Source organism: Physeter macrocephalus, chromosome 14, assembly GCF_002837175.3.
Source record: "Physeter macrocephalus isolate SW-GA chromosome 14, ASM283717v5, whole genome shotgun sequence".
Lineage (NCBI taxonomy): Eukaryota > Metazoa > Chordata > Mammalia > Artiodactyla > Physeteridae > Physeter > Physeter macrocephalus.
Window position 1 is genome coordinate 100,245,698 of NC_041227.1, and position 23,807 is coordinate 100,269,504.

General features: G+C 41.6%; 1 protein-coding gene across 2 annotated transcripts in view; it reads right to left on the reverse strand.

Moving 5' to 3' along the window:
- The window catches only part of AATF (apoptosis antagonizing transcription factor), a 105,137-nt gene that overhangs the window by 45,938 nt on the left and 35,392 nt on the right, over positions 1 to 23,807 (reverse strand). For both annotated transcript variants that reach the window (XM_028500088.2, XM_007100349.3), the window contains exons 6-8: positions 21,911 to 22,115; positions 20,991 to 21,155; positions 16,100 to 16,183 (exon numbers count right to left, since the gene is read on the reverse strand). In XM_028500088.2, the coding sequence (XP_028355889.1) occupies positions 16,100 to 16,183; positions 20,991 to 21,155; positions 21,911 to 22,115 (454 nt within the window). The remainder of the gene's footprint in view (positions 1 to 16,099; positions 16,184 to 20,990; positions 21,156 to 21,910; positions 22,116 to 23,807) is intronic.

Here is a 23,807-nt window from a genome sequence, read left to right on the forward strand (position 1 = left end):
GCACGAACCCGTGTCCCCTGCACTGGCAGGCGGACTCTCAACCACTGCGCCACCAGGGAAGCCCCCTTTTGTTTTTATACAAAAGAAATCATACTTTGTAATACCCTGCCTCTAATCCAGAGCACCACTACCTACCCAAGCAACTGAGGAACTTCCTTGTTTTTATCACTACCGATTACCAGCACCACCTCCTCCTCCTCGAACAATATTCTCCTTCTCTCACATCTCACACAGGGCCTAGAGAACTGGGTGGTTCAAGTGGGAAGGAATTACCCTTTTTTTTAACCATCCCAAGAGTACCTAAATTAAAAAAAACAAAAAACTATTTAATCCAAATAAATGGAAAGATCTTAAACACCTCTCATTATTTTACTGTTAAAATGATGTAGATCTAGCCTCCCTCTTGTGTCTCATTTCCCAAAGGAAAAACTTGGTTCTTCTCAGGAAGAGAAGAGAGGAAACAGATCTTTTGTGCTTCCTCTAACCAGCCCCCCACACCCTGACCCCTTCCTGTAGTATCTTCAAGTTGGTTTTTTACTACAAGAAAGGTGTCTTGACATCTTTATAATAAAGATCTGAATTAATTTCGGTATAGTGTTTTCTATTTAAATATCTTTTATCTATGAAACAGGTTTGTCATATCTCAGTTGCAGGTTTCCATCTCCCATTTTCTAAGATCTCATGCTTCCAGATATGAGCTTTCAATTCTGTGAGTGAGTACGCCCCATGGTTCAATGTAACTGTAAACTATTTGCCAATGAGTCCGTAAAACGCCAGGGCTTTGGAGTCTGACATATCTGGGCTCTGAATTCCAGCTATGCCCGTTACTAGCTGCGTAGTTTGGGACAAGTTATATGACCTCTCTGAGTGAGACTCAGTTTCCTCATAATAATTGTACCTCAACAAAGTTGATTTGTGATTTTTAAAAGATGATAAAAGTAAAGCACTTAGCAAAATGTAAGTATTTCAATAAAGAGAAATATTGTCAACATCAGATAACAATACTCATCAGATAATCACAAAATGCAATTTGGGACAAAAATATTCAACACCTTCCAAAGCTGAATCACGACAGCTGCTAACAACAACAATGAACAAGTACAGTAATTCAGTGTTCCTTTCTACTGGTTGTCAACAGTGGATGACGAATAAGATATGAAATGAAGGAAAAGCAGAGTGGAAGGAGGAAAATGTAAAAAGCACAGAAGATTCACAAAAAATAGTGAGTCAATACTTGCAAAGTAGGCTATTACTTGCAGAGCTTTCCCAAACTAGGCCATGCTAAATTGGGGCAAAAGCGATGCTCTCCCTTATCATTTATTCTATTAGACAACTAACTGCTCTTCCCTTTCCATGACCTGTGACCACACCACCACCCCTGCTCCCACAATCTCCTCCTCCTCAGCCTGCCCCTCAACCTCACCCTCCAGATCACCCTCTCTATCCTTTTGCAAGGGCCTGGATCAAACGCCATCTCCTCCCGGCAGCCTTCTCTAATTCTCCCAGACTGTCATTAATCTCTCCCTCTCCTGAATTCTTTATCACCCCCTCGCCAAGCACTCTGGTTGTCTATGTTCATGTCGTCTCCCTTGCTTGGCTGTAAGCGTCTTGAGGGCAGGGTACGCTCTCACTCAAATTTTCTCCTCCCACAGAACTCCGCGCACGGCCTGGTACACAGTGACTATTCAATGATATTTCTAAAAGGAAGGAGTTGAGTTCTAGATATTGTGATCAAAGATGAAAAGCACCCAACTTCTGCAGTGGCAAGTACAATATTTACCAGAATAATAACACAGGGAAGAATGGAGGGAAATCAGGGTGTATGAATAAAACCCAAGTGCACCTTACTACTGAAGTTACAGATAAACCCACCTTTGCTTACTAAAATCAGAAAATGTACAGCTAGAGGCTACCACTGAAAAAGTCAGCCTAACTCCGCCTCACTGCCCTTGGTCTCTAAGGATTTGGTTAGTTTTTCCACTTTCTGATTCAGTGTTGCCTCGCGCCTGCACTCCAGAGCTGGAGCTAAGGCCTGTGATCTGGAAGGGATGATAAATCCATTCACTGAATAAAGTCACACTGTTTTCTCAGCACAGTTCTAAAATATTTCAAAGGCCATGATATTTCACTAGGCTTGGCCATTTGGGTTAAAATTTATTAGTCGAAACAGAAAAATTTCTCATCAGACCCCATATGTTCCATTAGGTGTGATATATAGTGTCTCCCAATGTCTAATTTATTAACTAGAAGTGTAAGTAAATCACTATCAGTATTAGGCTCTGATGTGTGAAGACAGAGTGAGAATTAGGCAATTCGACTGCTAAAGAACTTCTTTTTGCCAATTTGTTTTTCCTTTCTTTTTCCTACACGTAAAAAGAATTGTACAAGGACTAATTGACTGCATTAAGCCACTCTTCCTAATCTACACCAAAAGTAACAAAATGTGCCAGGAGTGCTATTGTTTAGAACTTCCAACAGCCCCCATTTCCAGTATTCTGTCCCTTGGTCACCAGGCCGATGTCCTGGTGTGTGTGTGTATATACATATTTATTCTATCTATAAAAAAGGTGAGGAGAGGGCTTATATATCCTTTGGGACACCAGCTCAATCACTGACTATTTCTGGGCATTCTTTGGCAATGATTCTTTTAATGACACCATACAATATATCGTTTGTACCGAAAGAATAAAGAGGAAGTCATTCAGAACTAGAGAAGATCTTACTAAAAAGGATTCACACGTAAGAAACCAAAAGGGCAGTACTAACTTGTATTCTGTAATTATGTCCTTTAAGGATTAAAAGCCCAGCTGAAACAAACCTCAACCTCTCTTTCCGGGATTCAGACTCCAATAATTCTTCAGCCCCACCAGGATCGATAACCCATTGATCCTGCCACCTTTTCAGCATGCCTCCTCCTCTCCTCACATGCTCCCTTCTCTCCTTACTCAGGTGCATGTGATTCCACAGTCCATCAGGATAGTCACTCCTGGTAAACATCCTCGACTCCCCTGCACGCTGTCCCTTTGTCATTCAGATTCACAATCCCTTGAGGATTGATGTGTCTTGGAATCCAGAACTTTTTCGATTTGGGGGATGGTGATACAGTGTATACACCATAAACGTCCCAGTGAAGCCTGGGGCAGCAACCCAAAGTCAAACACATTAATATATTTATGCAGCAAAATACATGAACATTTCCACTAAGTGGAACAAATAAAGCCTTGTAGGTTTATATAATATAGCTTCAGAACCATTCAGTTCAGATGTTGCCACCACAATGTTCTACCAAACTTACCAAAACAAACAAAACAAAATACTATGAGTTTCCAGAACTCTTTGAATTTCAGAATTGCAGATAAGGGATCAATGTACCTGTACTTCCTTGGCAAAACCCCAAACCATGTTAAATCTCAGTACCTGCATCCATGCGGCTGAGCTGACTGGAGAAAAAGACAAGAAGGAGTGAACTGGTCTCACTCACTTTAAAATCATTTCCACCAGCCTTACGTGGGTCTTCAGAGCTCCCGGATAACTCCACTCGTTTCCCCATCTACTCACTCTCCCGCTCGCTTAGGTGACTCTGCCACACCTCCTCTTTTCTCAAACCTCCAGCCCCTGCGCTCCGCTAAGAACCTCCACATGCTCCTACCCCACAACTACTTGCAAGGGCAGCTACACACCTGCCTTCCCTCCAATACCTATGGACGAACTGTCCATCAGACCAACCCCTCTCTACTGTGTACTCACCAGCAATTCTGACCTCATTCCTGAAACATGCATGCTGTCCTCTACTGGATCATTTCCATCAGGAAACAAACAGCATACAAAGGACGTCTACCTTAGAATCAAACAAAAAACGTGCTCCTGACCCTCTGCTACCCCATTTGCTCCCTTTAGCGCAAGCCGCCTCAACACTGTCTATACTCACTGTCTCCAACTTTTCCCCCTCTGTTCTCTCTTGAACCCGCTTCATCACTCTACCAAAACAGTTTTTGTGAAGGTCACCAATGGCTTCCACGGTGCTAAAACGAATGGTCAGGACTTCCCTGACGGTCCAGTGGTTAAGACTTCGCCCTCCAATGCAGGGCGGGGTGCGGGTTCGATCCCTGGTCGGGGAGCTAAGATCCCACATGCCCCTCGGCCAAAAAACCAAAAACATAAAACAGAAGCAATATTGTAACAAATTCAATAAAGACTTTAAAAATGGTCCACATCAAAAACAAAACAAAACAAAATCTTTCAAAATAAATAAATAAATAAAACGAATGGTCAATTCTCACTCCTTATCTTACTTGATCTATCTGTAACATTTAACATAGTACGTCATTCTCTTCTTTAAAAAAAAAAACTTTATACAATTCACGTACCATACAATTCACCAATTTAAATTGTACGATTCAATGGTTTTGTATATTCACCGAGTTGTGCAGCCATCACAATCAATTTTAGAATATTTTTATCACTCCCAAAAGAAACCCATTACTCATTAGCTGTGACTCCCCATTTCACCCCCAACACCCCCAGCCCTAAACAACCACTAATCCACTTTCTGTTTCTATAAATGGGCCTATTCAGAGCATTTCATAAATCATATAATATATGGTGGTCTTTTGTGAATCTCTTGCTTCACTTAACTTATCACAATGCTTTCAAGGTTTATCCAGGTTGTAACAAGGATCAGTACTTTATCCTCTTTATGGCCGAATAATATTCTATTATATGGATACACCACATTTTGTTTATCCATTTATCAGTTGACAGCCATTTGGGTTGTTTCCTTTGTGCCTGTTACGAATAATGCTGCAAATATTCAGGTACAAGTTCTGTGTGGACATATAATTTTATTTCTTTTCGGTATATACCTAAGAGTAGAATTGCTAGGTCGTATGGTAACTCTACATTTAATGATCTGAGCAACTACCAAACTATATGCCATAGAGGCTGCACCAATTTATATTCCCCCCAGCAACGTACGAGGGTTCCAAATTCTCTATACCCTCCCAAAGCTTATCATCCGTCTTTTTTTTCTGTTTTGGTGTTTGTTGTTTTTTTTTTTCTTTCTGGCTGTGCTGTGCAGCACCCGGGATCTTAGTTCCCAGACCAGAGATGGAACCCATGCCCCCTGCAGTGGAAGCATGGAGCCCTAACCGCTGGACCATCACGGAATTCCCTCATCTGCCTTTTTTGATTACAGCTATCCCAGTAGTGAAAAGTAGTATTCACTGTTGTTCTGGTTTGCATTTCCCTAAAGACTAACGATGGTGAGCATCTTTTCCTTACTGGTCACTTAAATATCTTCTTTGGAGAAATGTTTATTCAGATAATTTGCCATTTTTCAGTAGGTTATTTGCTTTTATTATTGAGTGTAAGAGTTCTTTATATATTCTAGATACCAGTCCTTTATCAAATATATGATTTGCAAATATTTTCTCCCATTCTGTGGGTCTTTTCAAACTCCGGATGATAACTTTTACAGCTCAAAAGTTTTCAATTTCAATGAAGTCCAATGTATCTGTTTTTCATTTTGTCACTTGTGCTTTTGTCATATTTAAGAAACTATTTCTTAACCTAAGGTCATGAAGATTTATTCCTGAGTTTTCCTCTAAAAGTTTTATAGTTTTAGCTCTTGTATTTACGTATACGATCGACTTCAAGTTAATCTTTGTGTAGGTATGAGGGAGGGCGCTAACTTCATTCTTTTGCACGTGGATATCCAGTTGTCCTAGCGTTGTTTATTCAAAAGACTTCTCTCCCCATCGAACTGTCTTGGCACCCCTGTCAAAAATCAATTGACCATAAACGTAAAGGTTTATTTCTGGATTCTCAATTGTATTCTATTGATCTATATGCCTAACCTTATATCAGTACCACAACATCTTTATTACTGTAGCTCTGCAGTAAGTTTTGAAATTAATGAGTCCTCCAACTTTGATCTTTTTCAAGACTGTTTTGGCTATTCTGGGTCCTTTGCATTTCCATATGAATTTTAGGATCAGCTCATCAATTTCTGCAGAAAGGCAGCTGGGATTTTGATAGAGATTATGTTGAATCTGTAGATCAATTAGGGGAGTACTGTCATCTTAATAATATGAAGTCTTCTAATCCATGAACATGGGATGGCTTTCCATTTATTTAGGTCTTTTAAAATTTCCTTCAGCAATGTTTATAGCTTTCTGCATACAAGTCTTTTACCTTCTTGGTTAAATTTATTCTCAGGTATTTTACTCTTTTGGATGTTATCGTAAATGGAATAGCTTTCTTAGTTTCCTTTTCAGATTGCTTACTGCTGCTGGTGTATAGAAACACAAGTGATTTTTGTGTGTTCATCTTGTATCCTGCAACTCTGCTAAATTTGTTTATTAGAGCTAGCAGCTTTCTGGTGGCTTCTTTGGGATTCTATATTTATAGGACCATGCCATCTGCAAATGAGAGATAGTTTTACTTCTTTTCCAATTTGGATGCCTTTTATTTCTTTATCTTGTCTAACTGCCCTGGCTAGAACCTCCACTACAAAGTTGAATATTAGCGGCAAGAGTGGACATCCTTGCCTTATTCCTAATCTTAGGGGAAAGCTTTCTGTCTTACCACTGAATAGGATGTTAGCTATGGGTTTTCACAGATGTTCTTTACTAGGTAAGGAAGTTCTCTTCTATCCCTAGTTTGTTGAGTGTTTTTTTTTTTTAATCATGAAAGGATGTCAAATATTTTTCTGCATCTATTGAGATGATCATGTGGTTCTGGTTCTTATCTATCAATATGGTTTAGTACATTAACTGATTTTTTTATATCTTTATTGGACTATAATTGCTTTACAATGTTGTTAGCTTCTGCTGCACAACAAAGTGAATCAGCTATATGTATACATACATACATTAACTGGTTTTTTAAAAATTTATTCATTTATTTATTTTTGGCTGCATTGGGTCTTTGTTGCTGCACGCAGGCTTTCTCTAGCTGCGGCAAGCGGGGGCTACTCTTCCTTGCGGTACGCGGGCTTCTCATTGCAGTGGCTTCTCCTGTTGCAGAGCACGGGCTCTAGGTGCACGGGCTCAGTAGCCGTGGCTCACGGGCTCTAGAGCACAGGCTCAGTAGTTGTGGTGCATGGGCTTAGTTGCTCTGCAGCATGTGGGATCTTCCCGGACCAAGGATCAAACCCATGTCCCCTGCATTGGCAGGCAGATTCTTAACCACTGCGCCACCAGGGAAGTCCCACATTCATTTTTTTTTTTTGCAGTACGCGGGCCTCTCACTGTAGTGGACTCTCCCGTTGCGGAGTACTGATTTTTGACGCTAAAACAATCTTTCGTTCCTTTGCTAAATCCCACTTAGTCATGGTATATAATCCTTTTTATGTGTTGCTGGACTGAGTTTGCTAGTAGATTCTTGACTTTTACATCTATATTCATTAGAGATATTGGTCTGCAATCTTCTTTCTTTGTGATGTTTTTGCCTGGTTTTGGTATCAGGATGATACTGGATTCCCTCCTTCTTGAAACGCTTTGATATGGAACCTGGGAAATCACTCTTCCTTTATTCTCTCTCACCTTCTCAAACACCTTTGCTGGGTCCTCTCTCTCCCCAGCCTCTAAATGTTGGAATGCCCCAGGATTCAGGTTTTGAATCTCTTCCCTTTTTCTCCCTACCTTCAATCCCTAGGTGATCTTATCCAGTCTCACAGTATTAAATACAATCTGATGGCTCTAAGACTCACACCTTCTGTTCAGACCTCTCCACGAACTCCAAAATTATATATAACTACCTCTTCAACAACTCTCTCTATGAATGCTTTAGAGGTATCTTAAACTTAATGTAACTGATTTAGAATCAAAATAATTAAAGCCAACACAGTCCATGGGGGAAAAAAAAACCTAGTATAACCAAAACTGAGTTCCAGATTTCTCCTCCAAACTAGCTTCTCTCACTGTTTTTCCCCATCTCAGTAAACAGCAACTTCATCCATCCAATTGCTCAGACCAAAAACCTTAAAGTGCTGGACACCTCTCTTCCCACACTCCACGCACAATCTATCAACCAATCCTGTCAGTTCAACTTTCAGCATAAATTCAGAGTCCAACCACTTCTCAGCAGTCCCTCCAGAGCATCCTAGTTCCAGCTACCACCATCCCTTCCCCGGACTATCATGAGAGTCTCCTATTTCCTGTTTGCCACCCTGCCTCCTTAGTTTATTCTCAACACAGACATCAGAGTGATTCTTTAAAAATATTAGTCCAATCTTGTCACTCCTCTGTTCAAAACCCTCTAGTGGCTTCCCATCTCAGTCACAGTGAAAGCCAAAGCCTTACAGTGGCCTACAAGGTCCTTCAGGACCTGGCCTCCCATTACCTCTCTGACTTCCTCTCCTATCCCACTCTTTCTTACCTACTCACCCCAGTGGCACTGGCCTCCCCGATTTTCCTGGAACATGTTAGCCTCTGCACTGTCTCAGAGACGTGGCACTTGCCTTTGTCCCCAGCGCTCTTCCCCCCAGTACCTACACGGTTCTGTTGCTCGCTGCCCTCCCGGCCCTGCTCAAATAGCACCTCATCCCTGGACCACCCTATGTGAAAACAGTAACCATCCCATCCCTACCTGAGACCCCCTTCTTTCACCGTTTTCCACTGCAGGGTCACACTATCATCCTGTCTCTAAGCTAGAATGAATGCTCATGAGGGCAGGACTTGGCTTTGTTCCAGCCCCTAAAAGAGCTCCAAGAGACCTTTCCGTGATGCTGGGAATGCTCAGTGTTTGCACTGTCCACTACAGTAGCCACTAGCACATGTGGCTGCAGCACTTGAAATGTGGCTAGCATGACTGACAAACTGAATTTTCAACTTTATTTTAATTAATTAACTACAATTTAAATAGCTACATGTGGCTAGCGGCTACTGCATTAGGCAGCACAGCCCAGAACAACAGTTACTCAATAAATATACAGTAGATACTCACATATTTGCTGAATCAATTAATGGAAGAAAGAAATCTGAAGGCTTTCCTTCTCCTTAACTTTTTATTACAGAAAACTTCAAAAATACACAAAAGTTGGCTACAGCAAAATGAACCCTCAAATACCCATCACCAACCTGAATATGTTCTTTTTTTTTTTTTTTTCCTTTTTTTTGGGGGGAGAAGGAAGGATTTATTATTACTTGCAGCAAGTAAGGAGACGACCAGGGATCTTTCCCAAAGCAGTGTCTCCCTGAATGCTCTTCTTCTTCTTCTTCTTCTTTTTTAATATTTATTTATTTATTTTGGCTGTGCCAGGCCTCAGTTGCGGCCTGCGGACTCTTAGTTGCAGCATGCGGGATCTAGTTCGCCAACCAGGGATCGAACCCAGGCCCCCTGCATTGGGAGCACGGAATCTTACCCACTGGACCACCAGGGAAGTCCCGTGAATGCTCTTCTAATCTGAAATAGGTTTCAGTGGATACCGGCATCTCAATACTGGCTTCTAACAATGACTATATGCCTGGAAAATAGTGAATTTATACTATTATCCAGAGTTTATATCTAACAGCATCTCTTAGAGTCTTTTACAGGTTATTGAGACATGACTTTAGGAATTAGATCAGGTGTCTGTTGAGGGAAAAACCTGTGTGCTAACGAATGTCTGAGGCACATTTGTGATAAGACAACACTAGGCAACTACATGTACGTTTTTATATCAAGGACCTGATTGCTCTCTTGCACCATTTATTTTCTCCACTTAAATTTTTACCAAAGTCATACTTTTCAAGAGGAGCTGTGTGACTATACAAAATTGAGGAGAATCTTGCTCTTGTTAGATGACACAAATTCCTTGGGCAGGGGTTTTCTCTTATTAGCCTTTGTAAACCCAGCATCTGGTACAGCAGTTGTTAAGTGAATGAAGTTCATAATTGTACAAAAGTGGTAACATGTGAATTGTCAGAATGCAAACAGATACAGTGGATCTCCAATTTCCTAAACAGATACAAATCTGAAAAGGAAACGCTCAAGTGGATTTTCAAGTGTGTCAGATCAAAAGACGGCAGAATACGCTAGAAAGAAAATCAAACTGGGAACAAGAGCACATGGGTTTCAATGTCCTAAATGAGGTGATCGCATCCTAGTCACTTACTTCCTCTAGGCCCTGGTTTGTAAAAAGTCAGTTTGGCATTGATGATTTTCAAAGACGCTATCTAACTTTACAGCAATTAGGTTCTATTCTAGATCTACAATACACATACATATTTTAAGATGCTTATTAACTTCCCCTTTCTATGCTAAGTCATGGTCCCTATAATTTACTTTAAAGGAGCTATACATTGAATATAATTTCACAAGGAGACATCATGCCCACTTTAGTAAACACGTAGTGTTCCCCATTTCTAAAGTGCTAAATTCTTTACTTGGGTCTAGTAAAATACTGCTAGAGTGCTGTGTTTAATTTACACTCAGCCAGCTGATACTGGGCTTATTAGTAGTACAGAAAAGGCAATTTTGGCCACATATTTGCCTAGTAAACTGCCAAGGTACCCCTTGTTTTCGAAAAGTTTCTTCGAGAGTTCTAAGCCAATTCTTATCTCTTTCCTAGCTGGCTCCATCAAATGTACTACTTTAGGCTTTGTTCTGAGGTTTTTTTACCTTTGTCTAAACGAAGCAGTAGTACTGAAGTCAGGCTCCGGTGTTTTTTAAAGCAAGGAAACTGAAAGAAATCAGGGCCAGTCGTGTGTGCCTTCCTCTGACGCTGCTGTGTGATGAAATTTCTCCACCTTGCATTTAAAATGTGGCTTTTGGGCTCCTGTTCTGTGCAGCCTGCACAACAGTGAGCCCACGTTGGCAATCTAATGCCATCCAATGCAATCCAATGCCATCCAATGCCATCCAATGCCGATGCTGATACTGTATTGGGTCTAAACACTGACAGATCAACAACAGCAGCACAGGAACTAGAATGCATCTCAAATAAAATTCTTACACAAGGTCAAAAAATAATCTTGTAATTACTGAAACAGGTTTAATTGGACATTGATATTGGTTTGGAGTTTGTTTAACACCTTTATTATGTCTTAAGAAATCTAACTGATTTAACTCTCTTCTATAACTTTTTTTTTGGCTGCCTTGGGTCTTCGTTGCTGCACGCGGGCTTTCTCTAGTTGCGGCGAGCGGGGGCTACTCTTCGTTGCGGTGCACAGGCTTCTCATTGTGGTGGCTTCTCTTGTTGCGGAGCACGGGCTCTAGATGTGCGGGCTTCAGTAGTTGTGGCTTGCGGGCTCTAGAGCGCAGGCTCAGTAGTTGTGGTGCACGGGCTTAGCTGCTCCGCGGCATGTGGGATCTTCCCGGACCAGGGATCGAACCTGTGTCCCCTGCATTGGCAGGAGGATTCTTAACCACTGCGCCACCAGGGAAGTCCCTCTCTCCTATAACTTTAACTGTAATTTCAATCTTCAAATTTGTGTACTTCACATACACGTCCCCTCTCTAAAGTCACCATAAAGGTCTACATGTAATAAATGTTATCAAAATTTTAAGAAACGTCATCCACATCTCAAATAACAGCAACATTTCAAAGTCAACCTAAAAATGAAATACTGCTCTGAACAGAAGGGATCTGTTTTCCAACAACAAATTAAAAGGAGGAGGTTTAAATCAAACTTTAAAGCATACTCTTAGCCATCAACTGAACCACTGGAAAGATACATGCCAACAAGAACACAGTATTGCCTTAACCGTAGGAATGGCTTCACACATCCCTTATTCACACTACGATCTAAATGCATACAATTAAAGCCATGACATCAGCCGTCCATATTAATCACTCACCAACTTAATTAAAGTAAACCAGCTTGTCAGAAAGCTTGCCTCTTCTCTATTTCTTAACATTATTGACTTTTAATAGTTCACTGAGTTAGTAATTACTTGTTTATGGCATTACCAAGTGTCTTGGACACAAAAGTCCAGCACGTGGCAGGGTCAGTTACAGACATGTCCTGATGGCAAATGAAAGGAGAGATTTAACCCATCAAAGTGGTCATCTAAAGAACAGAACCTATTATGCCTTTCTCCAGACGCTCCTGGTTAAATTCAAAGTGACAGGACAAACCAGATCAAAACTAAACAGAGCTAGAAGCAACATACAAAATCCTAATGAACCCTCAGAAATCCAGGTATCAATCTGTCAATATCTAAGCTCAATTAGTCCTTTCAGAACAAAATACCTCACGAGGTGACAAGAAACTAGGTGAGGTCCTGGCTATGAAAAGAATAAAACCAGTCACTTTAGTACACAGCATACTGCTAAGCACAGTCATATCTCAACATGGAGATCTTAGGAGGATTAAATGAAGACGTGAGTCAAGTACCTGTCTACTCAGTCCAGGAGCTGGCACGTAACTAGTGTTCAGTAAATGTTAGTCCTTCCTCGATTCTTTAAGAACTCAGGCCTATCAAGTCAAAAATCAATGGATGGTTTAAAAAAAGCAAATCAAAACAAACAAAAACTTTAAACGGAGATATAGACAACACATCTTAAAAGCACAATGTTAAAAAAGTAGCAAATGGGATCGTGAAAATGAAAAATAGATACTGAAAACATTTCTGAATGGCTCATCCTTCATGGTCATTTGCAACCTTCATATTTTGTGAAATCATCTTCAGGGATGAGCTCTGACAAGAGCTAAGCCAAGAGCTAAGCCAGATGCAAACTGATTCCATCAGGGGGTGAGGCTCGGCAATGTTTGCAGCCAGTGAATAGTTTCCCTTCTGAAACCGTCACCACTGGCACACTTCGGGCTTTCAGCAACTCCAGTTTCCAAACAAACCAGTAACACAACTAGAAGGCTAATTTTTTCATCAGAATTGTTAAGAAACCAGGAGTTTAATAAATCATTTGCCTTCAAAGGGAAATAATTACTTTCTAACACACATAATATTTCTTCTGGTTCTAAGAAAATGAAGCTTAGTTATTTACAAACTGAAAACTGTAACACTATAGTGAAGTCTTTTTATGGCTCACGAATGAAATGTTTAAGAAATAAAGGTATGTGAAGAACAGGACTTGGCCTAAGCAGTCTTGAGGTCAAGTACTAGTGTTGCCATTTACTATATGACTAGCAGGAAGTTACTTAACGTCTCAGGGACTCAGGTTCTTGTGTGGTTCTTTTCAGCTCAAAAATGGTATGATTATTTACAATATCTGATATTCCTTGGTGTCCCCCTCTCTCTATGTATATGCTTATATACACATACACATATACATGTACCTTTATTGAATAATGCAGACATATTTTTTAAGTTGTAGTAACTTAAGGCCCATTGTGAAACAAAGAGAGTGTGCATGTGTTGGGTGTTCTGACCCTGAATACCATTCTCAACGGTGAGGGCATTTACAAAGCCTTGTGACACCTGAATTAACCAAGTAAGCCTTTAAACCCTTACAATGAAACATTAAAATTCAATGTGGCTATAATCTCTTCTTTACAAAACATGCACCCAAAGAGTCTGGCTTCAAGTATGGTTCAAAAAAAAAAAAAAGGCAGATGTATTATATTCACCACCCAGCTCTTCCCTATGACCACATAAAAAAACACAAATGAAAACTCACAGGCCCATTGTAATACATTGTACCACTTCTGAATGCAACACTTAGCTCAGTCTTACTACCCTGACAAATAAAGGAAAGCACTTTATGAAGCCAATTTAATTGGGAGGTGACAGAAAACATACAGCCATTTTCTTTAGCCTTATCATTGAACTGGCTTCAGCTCCAATCTCTGGCAAATCCCACTCAACAGAAGAAATTAACCAGGTCAGCAGAACAGGTGCTACGTTGTGTCTGTCAAGGGCCTGGCATCACCACAATTACTTGCACACAATGAAGCAGTAATCTTCACAGATCATCTCTCCCAAGAAGCATATTGGGGAGGGGGAGAAAAACTGAAGGGAGGAAGGCAGGGTCGGGGCAGGGGGGATGGTAGTGGGAAGAAGAGGAATAGGAGGCAAAGAGAAAAGGCAAGAAAAGAAAATGAATGTGCAGCTGCCTCGCGGCTCAGCAGATGTCGGGATGTGATGTACGAGGCTAGGATAAGCTGTCGTAGCCTGCTGCCAAAGAGTGGTAAGTGATTAAAGCCTGCACACTTCTAAGCAGCATATTTAGAATCTGCAGGGTTTCGAGACTTGCACCCATTCCTTGCTGTGCTGCCAGATGTTGGCAACTGGTCCAGTTCCTACTGACTGTGCATGGATGGCAGCAGTTGGTACGGCAGCAAAGCAATCTGGAACGCTTCCGGAGATGCTGTACATTAACAAGTGTCACCCATCATTCACCTTTACAGAAGGCTGAAACAACTCCAATTTGCTGCCACTTCCCTCTTGGGAAACAGCCAAGATAAAGTTGCACCTGGCAGCCCCATTTGTTTCACTCAGGTGTTTCAGTTGCCTTGCTGACCTCTATTAGTTTAAGTTTTAATTTAGATTAACCCCAGCACCCCAATTAACCAGCAAGGGGAAAAGCTAAGATGTGACTAGTCATAACTGAAATCAGAATTTATCAAAGTTAAAATTATTAATTGGGATGAAGAGCCAATCAAGTAATGATATTTCTTTTTCAGCAGACCTCCAGGCCAAAATATATATATATATATGTAAATATATATATCTTTCAGACTAAGGATTGCCAGTAGAAGCAACTTCCCCCCCAGTAATCTCAGTTTATTTTATTAAGCCTATTTAATTTATGATGCACTTTCCATTGAACAATGTACACTTCAATTAATGAAGACTGGAATATTTCTGATTATCTCCCATGATCTCACACAATTATACACCATTAATATCCCATATCAGGTACTTCCTTAGACACTCTAGAACAAAAACAGAATCCCCTACTCTTCTGACAAATGGATATAATAAGAGAAGAAAAGGAAAAAGAGAATCAGGACCTCTGACAAGGAACACCTGGGGCCACATCAATCCTCTTTCCTATATATACCCTCTCATTATTACTTCTGAGACTTACAGCAATAATTTTATTGAACATCACAGAGTGAATAGCAAGATTAATAAAAAGTCTCTCTTTTTTTTTTTTTTAGGGCAAAACCAGAGGCATCCCCAATATAGAATCACTTGTCCTACTTGCTTCACAGTGTAATTTTCCTAAGTTCCTTCCTTCGTATTCCATATACTACATAGTACCGTCGTCATAGCTAAACCTCCAACAAGCACCTGCAAGTTCTTTGGCAAAAGTTAACACTAAAAATTCAGCAGAGGAAAAAAAAATTCATCTTGATAAAATAATGGCTCAATCAAAACTGGTTTATCACTGCTGAGCAGCATCCTCAACTCTCCAGAGCTAGAGAGGGTACATCCTAAAGCACAATTCATTAAGAAGTATGACTTATCAAGAGACCCAGGATTACAGGAAATTATTTTAGTTCTTTAGAACAGCCCGGATGTTTAGTCTACCTTAACGGTCACCACCATCATCAAAAAGAGCAGCACAACAGCAGATCACAGCGTCAGGGAAAGAACGCGGGAAATGTTTGTGAAGAGATATTGAGAACGAGACTAGATTTCAACCTCTAGCAATTCTTTCTGTCTTCAAAGCACTACACTATTATTATAACCAACAGTAGCAGACACTCTCAATAAATATAAATACTTAATTGATGTGAACATGCACACACACACAGAAGTTTTAAGAGAATAGACTTAATAGGTTAATAGAACCAGAAGTGCAATTCAAGAATTCTGGGATCCCGGCCCTTCAGCTCCATATCCTTATCTAATAGTAATAGGACAAGAAACCAAACAAACAAAATCCTCCATTAACATCATCAAAAGCTGCTGAGAGAGAATAAACCACCTGATGCAAAGAAGTTGAAACTGTTTTACAAATAATTCACACTCTGCAACAACTAACAATGTAGCTGTAGCTATTTTCATTTCAAAAGGAAAAATATAAAAGTAAAGCAATAAATCCAGAACTTACTACAGGTAAGTCGATTCTGAACACTAGAGTTCTAACTCCCTATCTGGATCTCTCCTTCCAAAGTAAGCTACCTTTTGGTCAGAGAATTCTATCAGCTGTTTTAAAATGCTAAAGCCTGATTTATAACAAAAGAAAAGAGTGCAAAAATCATACCTGGTGGTAAAAGTCATCATCATCAAAGATTTCTTCATCCAGGTCCTTCAGGTGGGCACTGGCAGGGGCTTGAGGAAGGATCTCCTATATCAATGAGAAGGAGTGAATCCCAATGCGGTTACCAAAGTAATGCAGCTACTATAAATAATGCGTATAACAGTCAAACCACTATTTTCCTTAAGATATAAAGAGTTCTTCAAATTAAAGAACAAGGACTTCCCTAGTGGTGCAGTGGTTAAGAATCCATCTGCCAATGCAGGGGACATGGGTTCAAGCCCTGGTCTGGGAAGATCCCACATGCCACAGGGCAACTAAGCCCGTGCGCCACAACTACTGAGCCTACACTCTAGACCCCGCGAACCACAACTACTGAGCCCGTGTGCCACAACTACTGAAGCCCACGTGCCTAGAGCCCGTGCTCCACAACAAGAGAAGCCACTGCAATGAGAAGCCCACGCACCGCAACAAAGAGTAGTCCCCACTCGCCACAACTAGAGAAAGCCTGCGCACAGCAACGAAGACTGAATGCAACCAAAAATAAATAAATTAATTAATTTAAAAAAATTGAAGAACAAAAACAATGCAACTGAAAAATGGGCAAAACATTAATAGGCACTTGACAGAAAAAAAACACAAGCAGTCAATAGTTATACAAAAATATGTTTAATCTAATTCTAATTAAATACATGCAAATTAAAATGAGAAGACATCATTTTTCACCTATAAAACTGGCAATCTTCAGTAGGAAAACACAGCTGGTGGGACTGGAAATTAATGCAGCCTTTTTGAGGCAATTTTACAACATCTATCAGGATTTAAAATGCATATTCTCTTTGATTTAACATTTCCACTTCTAGAAGTCTATCCATATGTTCACACAAACACAAAAATAAAAATGCTCAGGAATGTTTCCTATAGCACTGTTTCTAAAACTAGAGACAACATAAATATCCACTGTTCAAATAAATTACAGTACACATCCATACAATGGAATACTCCAGCCATTAGGAAAAATGAGGTAGATCTCCATGTAATGACATGGAAAAGTATCTAGAATAATTTAGAAAGTTGTAAGATTTTACATATAGTTTATAACATTTTATATATTTATACACACACACATATATACATCCAACCCATTTAGTTAAAAAAAGACAACCATATTTTTATAAGCGCGTATGTGTTATATGCGTGTGCACGTGTGTGTGTGTGTCTGTGTGTGTGTGTGTATATTTATATATACAAATAGAAAATACCTGAAAGTGTGTTACAACTATGAACATTGGTTAAACCTGAGGAGTGGAGTTTTTAGACTAGGGGGAATTTTACTTTTCATTTTAAATTCTTCTGAACTTAAAAAATATATTAAGTATATATTTCTACTATAAATAAAAGAGTTTCCTTTAGACAGAAGAATCTGCCTATTCCAATTCTGGATCCTCTTCTGGAGTGTCTAAACATCCAAAGGAAAGCCTAAAGTACACGCTTGCTTCAATACTGGCATTCCTAAAGAAAAAGCTTTAAAACTGAATTTAAAAAATTGGATTACAGGGCTCCCCTGGCGGCACAGTGGTTAACAATCCGCCTGCCAATGCAGGGGACACGAGTTCGAGCCCTGGTCTGGGAAGATCCCACATGCCACAGAGCAGCTAAGCCCGTGAGCCACAACTAGTGAGCCTGCACTAGAGCCCGTGAGCCACAACTGCTGAAGCCCGCATTCCTAGAGCCTGTGCTCCGCAACAAGAGAAGCCACCGCAATGAGAAGCCCACGCACTGCAACGAAGAGTAGCCCCCAATAATCGCAACTAGAGAAAGCCCGTGCACAGCAACAAAGACCCAACACAGCCAAAAATGAATTAAAAAAATAAATAAATTTATTTTAAAAAAAAATTTGGATTACAAATGCTTCCATGACCAGACTCAGATCAAACTCAAAATTAAGAGAAGGCTACACACAGTAATAGCTTCATTTTTTAAAACCTTTCCCCTCCCACATATTCTCAGTTTCTCAACAATCTAGGAAAGTAGTGCTTTTTTCCCCTTCTTTCACTGACTTCTTATACCCAGAGGAATACCTACAAGGAGATGATAAGATTTTTCAGTTAATTAGCCTCCTAGAAACTGCTCCCATAATCACCATACATCACAATTCTTACCGGCTGTCCTGGCAAACTCTCTGGGACAAGCTGGGCTGCTGGCTCAGGTTTGCCAAGAACTCGGTAGATAGAACGCTTGGTCTGTGTCCTTCGAAGTAATCTTTCTTTGTCCATCAGAATATGATCAATCTGAGTCAAGATTGAACGTTCAAAGGCACCAAAACCCTGCAACAACATTAACCAGTGTCAGATAACATGGAAAGTCTCTGCTGAAGGCAGCTATGTTGGTTTTCCCTATTTTTCTGTGTCAGCAGAGAAACAGACAATTCTCCTTCCAGGAGGGACTTTCTGTTAAGGACTGAGTTTGTGAATGGCTCTAACTATTCTCAGAAAAAAAAAAAAAATTAGTCCCTAAGCAGGTCATATTAGTTTCCTATACCCAGAGATTAACTTCTGCTCCTTTAATAATAATTGTTTTAGGGCTTCCCTGGTGGCGCAGTGGTTGCGCGTCCGCCTGCCGATGCAGGGGAGCCGGGTTCGCGCCCCGGTCTGGGAGGGTCCCACGTGCCGCGGAGCGGCTGGGCCCGTGAGCCATGGCCGCTGGGCCTGCGCGTCCGGAGCCTGTGCTCCGCAACAGGAGAGGCCGCAGCAGAGGGAGGCCCGCATACCACAAAAAAAATAATAATAATAATTGTTTTAAAGTCCATTTCCTTAAAGTATTTTGTATTTCCAACACTTACAAGACCACAACTTCTAGAATAAAATACTTTTTCTAATAAAGTTGAAATCCCATGCCTGAATGGTAAAAACCCCAATGGATTAGGGTTAGGGTTAGTGTTAGGGTTCAGTAAATTTTTCTACAGAAATGACTGATTACTATGACACTGAGGCATCATCCATATAAGGGAGCTGTACTTCCAATTTCTCACAGCTGCTTCAGGTTGCCATGACCTGCCTTACACACAAGTGCACACACTTGCCTTCCCCAGTTTTCCAGAAGCCAGCTTGGTCTTATCATGCCACTTCTGGAGCGTACGGTTCCTGTAGACGGTGAAGTCGGCGAAGCGCTTCGCTATGAAGCTGCGGTAGTCCTCAGTCTCCAGCTTCCTCTTTGCTGGGGCCCTCCTCTGCGGCTGCTGCTTCTCTTCTACAAGCTCTTCGTCTTCACTGGAAATCTCCTCCTCACTGGAAAACCAGTAAGAACACTGAGTCCAATGTAAATAAACGTTACCTAAATAAAAACTTAGGCGTGGGACTTCCCTGGTGGCGCAGTGGTTAAGAATCCGCCTGCCAGTGCAGGGGACACGGGTTTGAGCCCTGGTCCGGGAAGATCCCACATGCCGCGGAGCAACTAAGCCAGTGCGCCACAACTACTGAGCCTGCACTCTGGAGCCCGCGAGCCACAACTACTGAGCCCTTGTGCCACAACTATTGAAGCCCGTGCACCTAGAGCCCATGCTCAGCCACAAGAAGAAGCCACCGCAATGAGAAGCCCATGCAACTGCAACTAGAGAAAGCCCACACGCAATGAAGGCCCAATGCAGCCAAAAATAAAATTAATTAATTAATTAATTAATTAAAAGAAAAAAACAAAAAAAAAAACCCCTAGGCCCACATGCAGTCAAGAGTATTTGGGCTTTCCCTATGCTGTCTGCACCTTAAAAAGCACGAGAGACGTGAGGACGGCTTTTTTGTTGTTGTTGGAAGAAAACGTTCGTGAGGTCAAACAAAAACTCGTGTATCTTTTCAAATAAATATAAAAATAGATGGTTTCAAAATATTTTTTTAAAAGTAAGCCAACTATAAAAATAAATGAGGTTGTTAAAAACATTATTAGAAATGCACATGGGGCTTCCCTGGTGGCGCAGTGGTTGAGAGTCCGCCTGTCGATGCAGGGGACGTGGGTTCGTGCCCGGGTCCGGGAAGATCCCACATGCCGCGGAGCGGCTGGGCCGCTGAGCCTGCACGTCCGGAGCCTGTGCTCCGCAATGGGAGAGACCACAACAGTGAGAGCCCCGCGTGCCGCAAAAAAAAAAAAAAAAAAAAAAAAAAAATCCCATGGGTTTTAAAATAATTTATTTATTTATTTATTTATTTATTTATTTATTGGCTGCGTTGGGTCTTTGTTGCTGCGCGCAGGCTTTCTCTAGTTGTGGCGAGCGGGGGCTACTCTTTTTTTTTTTTTTTGCGGTACGTGCACCTCTCACTGTTGTGGCCTCTCCTGTTGCAGGGGTCCAGACGCGCAAGCTCAGCAGCCATGGCTCATGGGCCCAGCTGCTCCGCAGCATGTGGGATCTTCCCGGACCGGGGCACGAACCCGCGTCCCCTGCATCGGCAGGCGGACTCTCAACCACTGCGCCACCAGGGAAGCCCGGGCAACAAGAGAAGCCACCGCAATGAGAAGCCCACGCACTGCAACGAAGAGTAGCCCCCAATAATCGCAACTAGAGAAAGCCCGTGCACAGCAACAAAGACCCAACACAGCCAAAAATGAATTAAAAAAATAAATAAATTTATTTTAAAAAAAAATTTGGATTACAAATGCTTCCATGACCAGACTCAGATCAAACTCAAAATTAAGAGAAGGCTACACACAGTAATAGCTTCATTTTTTAAAACCTTTCCCCTCCCACATATTCTCAGTTTCTCAACAATCTAGGAAAGTAGTGCTTTTTTCCCCTTCTTTCACTGACTTCTTATACCCAGAGGAATACCTACAAGGAGATGATAAGATTTTTCAGTTAATTAGCCTCCTAGAAACTGCTCCCATAATCACCATACATCACAATTCTTACCGGCTGTCCTGGCAAACTCTCTGGGACAAGCTGGGCTGCTGGCTCAGGTTTGCCAAGAACTCGGTAGATAGAACGCTTGGTCTGTGTCCTTCGAAGTAATCTTTCTTTGTCCATCAGAATATGATCAATCTGAGTCAAGATTGAACGTTCAAAGGCACCAAAACCCTGCAACAACATTAACCAGTGTCAGATAACATGGAAAGTCTCTGCTGAAGGCAGCTATGTTGGTTTTCCCTATTTTTCTGTGTCAGCAGAGAAACAGACAATTCTCCTTCCAGGAGGGACTTTCTGTTAAGGACTGAGTTTGTGAATGGCTCTAACTATTCTCAGAAAAAAAAAAAAAATTAGTCCCTAAGCAGGTCATATTAGTTTCCTATACCCAGAGATTAACTTCTGCTCCTTTAATAATAATTGTTTTAGGGCTTCCCTGGTGGCGCAGTGGTTGCGCGTCCGCCTGCCGATGCAGGGGAGCCGGGTTCGCGCCCCGGTCTGGGAGGGTCCCACGTGCCGCGGAGCGGCTGGGCCCGTGAGCCATGGCCGCTGGGCCTGCGCGTCCGGAGCCTGTGCTCCGCAACAGGAGAGGCCGCAGCAGAGGGAGGCCCGCATACCACAAAAAAAATAATAATAATAATTGTTTTAAAGTCCATTTCCTTAAAGTATTTTGTATTTCCAACACTTACAAGACCACAACTTCTAGAATAAAATACTTTTTCTAATAAAGTTGAAATCCCATGCCTGAATGGTAAAAACCCCAATGGATTAGGGTTAGGGTTAGTGTTAGGGTTCAGTAAATTTTTCTACAGAAATGACTGATTACTATGACACTGAGGCATCATCCATATAAGGGAGCTGTACTTCCAATTTCTCACAGCTGCTTCAGGTTGCCATGACCTGCCTTACACACAAGTGCACACACTTGCCTTCCCCAGTTTTCCAGAAGCCAGCTTGGTCTTATCATGCCACTTCTGGAGCGTACGGTTCCTGTAGACGGTGAAGTCGGCGAAGCGCTTCGCTATGAAGCTGCGGTAGTCCTCAGTCTCCAGCTTCCTCTTTGCTGGGGCCCTCCTCTGCGGCTGCTGCTTCTCTTCTACAAGCTCTTCGTCTTCACTGGAAATCTCCTCCTCACTGGAAAACCAGTAAGAACACTGAGTCCAATGTAAATAAACGTTACCTAAATAAAAACTTAGGCGTGGGACTTCCCTGGTGGCGCAGTGGTTAAGAATCCGCCTGCCAGTGCAGGGGACACGGGTTTGAGCCCTGGTCCGGGAAGATCCCACATGCCGCGGAGCAACTAAGCCAGTGCGCCACAACTACTGAGCCTGCACTCTGGAGCCCGCGAGCCACAACTACTGAGCCCTTGTGCCACAACTATTGAAGCCCGTGCACCTAGAGCCCATGCTCAGCCACAAGAAGAAGCCACCGCAATGAGAAGCCCATGCAACTGCAACTAGAGAAAGCCCACACGCAATGAAGGCCCAATGCAGCCAAAAATAAAATTAATTAATTAATTAATTAATTAAAAGAAAAAAACAAAAAAAAAAACCCCTAGGCCCACATGCAGTCAAGAGTATTTGGGCTTTCCCTATGCTGTCTGCATCTTAAATAGCACGGGAGACGTGAGGACGGCTTTTTTGTTGTTGTTGGAAGAAAACGTTCGTGAGGTCAAACAAAAACTCGTGTATCTTTTCAAATAAATATAAAAATAGATGGTTTCAAAATATTTTTTTAAAAGTAAGCCAACTATAAAAATAAATGAGGTTGTTAAAAACATTATTAGAAATGCACATGGGGCTTCCCTGGTGGCGCAGTGGTTGAGAGTCCGCCTGTCGATGCAGGGGACGTGGGTTCGTGCCCGGGTCCGGGAAGATCCCACATGCCGCGGAGCGGCTGGGGCCACAGCGGTGAGAGGCCCCGCGTGCCGCAAAAAAAAAAAAAAAAAAAAAAAAAAAAAAATGCACATGAACCAGGCCTATACTGCTACAGGAGGGTCTTTAAAAATTAAATATATAATCATACTTTTATGACCTCAATCCCCAAATCAATAAGGGAAATATGTCTCCCTGTAACCAACCGCTCAGGAAAGCTGAGTAATATTGGTTGAACCAAACGAAGAGAAGCAGAATGTGAAGAAAACTCAAAGGTGTAGGCCACTGAATCCGACCTAGGCTGTGATACCCTCAACTGTGTGAGAGAGCACTAGAGCCTACAGCTACGGAGCCAGCTGCACTGCCTGGACTACCGACCCCAGCGCACAGGAAGTGCTTACTAAATGTGAGCTCCTCTCCCTTGTCATTCCAACTAATTCAGCAGAAAGGTATGGAGCAGAGGGGAAGCCCAACGGAAAACAGCAGGCAGGTACCCTATGCAGCAGGCTCAAACAAAGGGGGGAGGTAGAGGAGAACCTTCATCAACTGTGATAATTTCAGGAAGGGAAAAAATGTTTCCTTCTGCTATTTCCTGAAATTTTTCCACCCTTCGCAATAACTGCTTCTTCCTTCACTGAAAAGTCGACAGTTGTGACTGGCAATTCCACGTATGGGCAACAAAGTGCTTCATAAACATTAATTAAACGTTCATGTTAAAAATGTGCTTTCACCTATAATCTCACTAGATCTAAAAAGAAGGCAAGATTCTTGCAGAAGCTTACAAAGAAGCTTAGGCACAACTATGCATAAAAATCCAAAACCTAATTCCCAATTTATGTGTCATCCTGGCCACCAATTAAATGTAAGAGGTTCTTTCTATTTTACTAACATTAAGTCCGGTATCTGCCTGGAAAGGACTTGACTTCCTTTTTCATAAATAATGGGAAACTAT